Genomic DNA, 6,671 nt, shown 5'->3' on the forward strand with positions numbered 1-6,671 from the left:
ACACTTGCTGATGGTTGAGCTTATATCAGAAACAATCCTCTTCTCTGGACTGTTAGGGGAAAATATCGAAGGATTTGGCATTAATTATATTTTCACGTATGATTTTGAACAATGCTTGCTTTCATTGTGCATATTGACTTAAAAACCTTTATATTTAGTTTGACTTAAAGATGCAAACCTTGATTTCAGTGCTGTATTGATAAGAATGCTGTCCTGAGGTATTTACATGAAGTCAGATTGAGTTTGTCCCCGTGACTTTTATGTGGCGTGATCAAATAACCTAGGATTCAAGAACAAAGTGCATGAGGATCTCTGAAGTATTATTGGACCACCCCAAACACCTCATTGGTAGACATGATGAACACACCCAACCATGACCACATTTTTTCTTCACATGTATCTGTGTTGACAAGCTGCAAAAGCATCACTTTGATAGGCAGAAAAAATAGTGAAATTGTGGGGTGAACATTTACCGACACAGTGGCAACGGACAGTTACTGAGCGTTGATGCTTTCCACTTGCTTCGCGTGGCCTTTGAACCCATTGTTGTGTCGCGGGTGACGTCAGTGCCGTGTGCGGGAGTCGGAGCGGCGTGCGCCTGGCTAGACAAAGGCGGCGGACCGACCGGGGTCAGGCAGCAGTAGAGAGCCGAGAATCACTGTTTTTATAACTAAAAGGGAACTCCCAGGCTTGGATTTCTGCTCGGTTTCATTGACGCTACAGAGAATGAAGGCTCAGCTACCGCCCTAGGAGTACCTTTGGCTCTCCAGGAGGAGGAAAAACAACAGTGCCCTATTTTCGATTTTTAACGTTTTTTCTTCAACGCCCCCATTTAGCCTGCTAGTTAGCTAACGCGTTAGCTCGTAGCGCTGCACCGCACAGCACTGATCTTCTCCCTGCTGCTTCACGCCTTTCCCTCAAGAGGTAGACGACAAGCGAAGAGAGCACGTTAAAGACTAGATAAAGTAAGTTCACGAGCTTTCCGTGTTTGTTTAATTTAAAAAAAACAATTTGAATGTTTGTTTTTTTTAAAAGAGCACAAGCTCGACTGTCAGGACACAGCTAACTAGCTAGCCACGGTGCTCCCAAACAAAGGGGTCGACAACGTGACTGAGTGCCGACTATGTGGAGCTAGCCTGTTAGCTTTCTTCTTGAAACCAACAACAGCATTTATTTCTTCATTTATAGTCCATTTAAGTTCAGTTTATACATATCGAAAGGCTGAAGTTGGTGCAGTCAATCTTTAGTTTATCTGCAATTGGGAATGTCTTATTCAGTTGTATTGGGGCAAACAAAACAACCTCTCCTGGATGGGTTCAGTTGTCAGACTAGAAGCAACAACAGACAAAGCAGGGCGCTCAAATCAACACTAATATGCATGTTGTTGTTGCATAGGATGGCCATTAGCACTGATTTTATTAACCCCTTTTTTCAATTGTAAAATTAAAATATATATATATATATATATATACTGGTTATTGTTTTCCTTAATTTCAGTATAGTGAGCGCACTCCCAACAAACAGGCATCCGTGATCTGATGTGAGATCAACGGAGAGACTATGCCTAGCCCTTTATTCCACCCCGAGATTATGGACCACGACGTGGTGATCAGCAGCCAGCACAACGGTGTCGGTCTTCCCCGGGAAACTGATCAGGAGTCCCGGGAAGAGGATCACCAAGAGGCGCTCCGCTTCGCCCTGGACCAGCTGTCACTAATGGCCCTAGAGAAGGTGGACTGTGGGGGCGGCGGCGGCAGTGGAGGCAGCGGGCTTGTCGACACTCTGGATACAAACCAGGGTCCGGGTTCTGAGAGCTGCAATGGTGTGGGTGGAGGTGGCTACATAGATCTACAGATGCTGGAACATCCCAGTGGGTCCCGGGATTCACCCACATCTTGCTCTCCTTCCCCGGAGTACTATGGCTCGAGCGGGTACCACATGGCCGGCTCACACTCCATTCTCCACGGGGAACAAAGCTCCGTCCTTTCCAACAGGAAAAGAAGCGTCAACATGACTGAGTGTGTGCCTGTCCCCAGCTCTGAACATGTGGCTGAAATAGTAGGGAGACAAGGTAAGTGTGTAGGATGCTAATCTGAATTATTATTATTGGGTATTTATGTTTATTGTGGGTTTGTTTGGGCAGCATGCGACCTGGCTGTTCTTTGTTTGGGTGGCTGCCTGGTGAGAGGATGGTCTCTGAACTTTAACTGTCTGGCCATGGTCCTTCGGTGGGACTAAGTGCTATGTTTAGGAATTTAATTGTAGCATAATCCAGATGCTCCATAAAGCAACCCTGCTTGTGATTTTAAATGGCTATTTTATCAGTATTTAGACAATGCTCTGACAGAGAGTGGGGGTGGTTGATGAGTAGGATTGAGGGGGAGGGGTGGAAGAGGGTCAGACAAAGCGGCAGATTGTCGGGAGTCTGGACATGTCTAGAAGCCTGCACCAAACAAAGAAGATTGAGAAATGTTCTCAGTTTATATACTGCATATAAATATTGCAAATTTGAGCACATATATCGTGACGCTAACACATAAGTCTATATGTGGTGTGTTGTTATAGGGGTTTCTGGACGGATTTTAAGGTAGAAATGGGGCAGCAAGCGCACAAACACGGGACTGGGCGGTGTTACGCCCTGCACCCATCGCTGTCTGCCGATGCTGCTGCTCGCTTCCGAGCTGCCACGTTTTCTACATATGAAATTCCCCCATCGCTCCCATCAACATTTGGTCAACTCTTGAGGTGATGCTGCCGTGTCGGGGTTAGTTTTAGCGTCGTAGCCGCGGTAGCATTACGGCATTGTTCTCTTTGTTTGAAAAAGCCATGCTTTCTGCTTCCCAGAATGACATCACGCTCAGTGCGTCCTATTGGTCACTGGGAATGAACGGTTCTCTTTTAAAGACACAGTACGGTGTGGATGCTGGTGGGGCAGCAAGATGACACGGGCGGTGCAGCAGTCACAGACATACCGTTTTAGCCTATGGATATTCTGCAAATTTACTGCCATGGTCTCCACTAATATTATATTTAGATATGATAATCGGTTGCATTCATAAAAACACAAACGATAACAAGTTAAATGTTTAGAAGCACAACCTGTGTATTTATTATCTGCATAACAAATTTTCTGTTGGCATATTAATTAGAAGGACACTCATTTACTCAAATTTGAATGAAAACAAATCTCATCTTTTTAGGGTTAGGATGTTGAAGTTTGACCTAGCTTTTTTAATGATATTTTGAGCAAACTAATATTTTAATACTGAATCCATAATGTAAATTTCAAAAGCTACTAATCAAGAAGCCGTTTTTTTTAAGATTACAAGTTAAGTGCCTCAAGATAAGCACCTGGTGTCATAAAACCATAGCTCCAAAGAGACGGCCACAAAGACTGGAAAATTATGATCACAATACTACATTTAGTTTCATAGGCATATTTCTATACAAGCACATGGAAATGACCATACTGAATTTTACATTTGTCCCAGCCAGATATAAGTGGGTCATCTTATTATGTAATAATTGCCACCAAGTTCAAAATATGAAGCAATACACACTACTTATGTTAGAGTAAATAAAAAGCATTTAAATAAGCTTAAAATGCCATTTTACTTCAATTATTATAAGACACTTCATTAGTTTTTTTTTTTATATTTATTTGAAAATGTCATTTTTAATATTGAATAAATATATGCTGACATTTGTTGCTTATTTCTTTGTGCATCCTCCAGGGTGTAAGATCAAGGCCCTGCGGGCTAAAACAAACACCTACATAAAGACTCCAGTCAGAGGAGAAGATCCGGTGTTCATTGTAACGGGACGCAGGGAGGATGTGGAGATGGCTAAACGTGAAATTGTATCTGCGGCTGAGCATTTCTCTATGATCCGGGCGTCCCGTTGCAAAGCTGGAGGAGGAGGAGGCGGCTCTCTTCCTGGTCCGCCTCATCTACCGGGGCAGACCACCATCCAGGTGCCGAAAATATTCACTAAATCTTTTTTCTTCTTCTCTTTTTTAAATTTTTTTTTTTTTTTTTTAATTTCCATAAATGAAATGTTTTTGGCTAAAACATTGCTCTCTCTTTTTGAATCAGGTGAGAGTGCCCTACAGAGTGGTTGGTTTAGTTGTTGGACCAAAGGGAGCAACAATCAAGCGCATCCAGCAACAGACCCACACCTACATCGTAACCCCCAGTCGAGAGAAAGACCCAGTGTTTGAGGTGACTGGAATGCCAGAGAACGTGGACCGGGCACGAGAGGAGATTGAGACTCACATCACCCTGCGAACTGGAACTTTTGTAGACCTGCAAGGAGACAATGACTTCCACACCAACGGCACTGACGTCAGCCTAGAAGGTCTCGGCTCCTTGAGTGCAGGTCTCGGAGCATCTCTCTGGTCCAGGGGTGCTAGCCACCATTCAGCCCCACCCCCTCCTCCCTCATCTCCACCGCCTTCTCTTCCTATATCCATGCACCACTCCTCAAACCGGAAGATGTCCTCTTCTGTTGCCTATCACACGCACAATGGCGGGGGGGGCTCAGACAGCTTCAACACCACCCGGAAGACCAATGAGGGAGGTAGTCCAACCAGCCCTTTTAGCACAGGTTCCAGCAGTGCTGGAGGTGGGTTCACGTTTGGGGGGGATTCTACCCCAGGACTGCCACCCTCAGATGAACTGGGCTTTGAGTTTAGTGCTTCCAACATTTGGGCGCCTTTTGTTAATGGTGGTGCAGGCAATAAAACAGCTGGCTCCTCCCAGCAGCAGCAGCCTCTACGTCGCAACAGCAGCGGCCTCAGTGGCGGCGCCATCACTCCACGATTGTCTCCAACTCTGCCTCAGGACACAGGCGTTGGCCCCCTGGATCACCCACTGGCACGTCGCGCCCAGAGCGACCCCCTCAGCACTCTCTCCTGGCTACAGTCTGGTAGTACAGGAGGGGGTTCCTTCTCCGGAGCTTCAAGCTCCAGCTCTGGCGGCTCATCGACTGGGTACTCCTCCTGCTCGGCCTCCTCCCTGCCCGGTGGTTCACCAACTGACTCAGAGGGAGGCAGCAGCGGCGTGGCTCTCAACTCTGGGATGCTGAGCCGTCTGAAAGGGGGGTCTGGCCCAGGGGTTGCGAGCTTGGTTGGCATTAGCCCTGGGGTGAACAGGGACTGCTTTGTGTGTTTCGAGAGTGAGGTAACAGCAGCCCTGGTGCCTTGTGGCCACAACCTTTTCTGCATGGAGTGTGCTGGGCAAATCTGCCAGTCAGCTGAGCCAGAATGTCCCGTCTGTCACACTCCTACCACACAGTGCATCCGCATCTTCTCCTAATGCCCCAGGAAACTGAGTGTCGGGGGGTGGTTTGAAATACGAGTGGTTGGTGGGGTGTAGGAAAGCCGTTGGTGTGGGGCACCAGCTGTGATGGAGACAATGGAAGGATTCACACTAATAAACCTTCACAAACACATGATGGATCATAATAAATGCATTAATATAGGTGATGATAATATACAGATGTTGATATATTGCTGATAACTGTCAAATGAATAATAATAATGACAATTTTCAAATAATGACTTATTTTCGGAGGGAAGTAAATCGAAACTGGTCAGCAAGACAGATGGGGATCAGTCAGTCTCTCAGCGGTGAACCTATGGAAGGAAACTAGTGTCTTATCTCTCTTCAGGCCTTCATTTCGACCCGGTGCAGCCGGCTCTGCTGGCTGTCGGTCTGTCTCCACATGTCTTCATTCTGGCTTCTTCAGATTTCTGCCTGCTTTCTCTCTCACAGCCTTTCCTTTTGACAATTTTGTACTCAACAGATATTTTTCGATGAAGCTGTCAGTGAGGCCTGCACTTTTCTACTCCTAGTTTTAATGTTCTCAACCTGTTCCAACAAATTCCTTTCTCCTCCGCGTTCACTCTTGCTATATTTTTTGTGACATGAAGCGGAAAGGTTTCTCTTTTTTCTAAGCTTGGAAAGCCTTTTTTTTTTTTTTTTTTTTTTTAAAGGTTGGCGTGTTGTCAGGCACCTGGCAGAACACTATACTCAAGGTACATGTTAAGGATGAACTCCTGTTTCTTGTTGCCACACAAAATTTAGCCATCAGTAAACAAGCCAAATGAATGCTATGAATATGTATTTCTTCATTCTGGATTCAGTTCAGTAATGCGTTGGATGAATTTGGGTGATTCTGCTCGAGGTTTTGAATGTGGCTGTTGAATTTATTCTTCTTGATTATCCTTTTAAAAGGTAGGGAAAACTACGGTTCTGTGATGCTGATGGACTGTGACTGTGGTCATTTAGGATGTTTGGGCTGCCTGACAATCCCTTTACATTTATTTCCTCCTTCTGTGTGTATGTATTGGTGTGTATGTGAGAGAATAATGCCCACTTAAAATATTGTACATGAGCATTAGTGTGTCATCACTATGATAGGTTCTGTTTTCTGTCCTTCACTCTGTCGTAAGGAAGGTGTCGCTCTGATCCATCCACACTAGAACATTATCCTCTCACATCCTGTGTCTGTTACACTGTTTAGTGTTTTCTACTAGTTTGACTCTTGACTGTCCAGTGTGTGGCTAACAGACTTATTTTGAACTCCAGGATGAGCTAGGGCTTTTCTGATGTCACACAAGAATGTTTTGTTCAATACGGTTAAGGAAAGAAGACTGCTTCTCCTACACG

At 45.3% G+C, this 6,671-nt stretch overlaps 1 protein-coding gene across 1 annotated transcript; it reads left to right on the plus strand.

Annotated features, from left to right (window-relative positions):
• Positions 1 to 936: 936 nt before the first annotated feature.
• LOC306758069 (RNA-binding protein MEX3B) lies at positions 937 to 5,315 on the plus strand (the record flags this gene model as incomplete). The annotated part of the gene is made up of 4 exons (XM_079243285.1): positions 937 to 965; positions 1,498 to 2,071; positions 3,735 to 3,973; positions 4,095 to 5,315. The coding sequence occupies exons 2-4, from the start codon at positions 1,561 to 1,563 to the stop codon at positions 5,313 to 5,315; spliced, it is 1,971 nt and encodes a 656-aa protein (XP_079099411.1). The 5' UTR covers positions 937 to 965; positions 1,498 to 1,560.
• Between the last annotated feature and the right edge of the window lie 1,356 nt (positions 5,316 to 6,671).

This window comes from Telmatherina bonti (genome assembly GCF_933228915.1).
Source record: "Telmatherina bonti genome assembly, chromosome: 7".
NCBI classification, from domain to species: Eukaryota; Metazoa; Chordata; class Actinopteri; order Atheriniformes; family Telmatherinidae; genus Telmatherina; species Telmatherina bonti.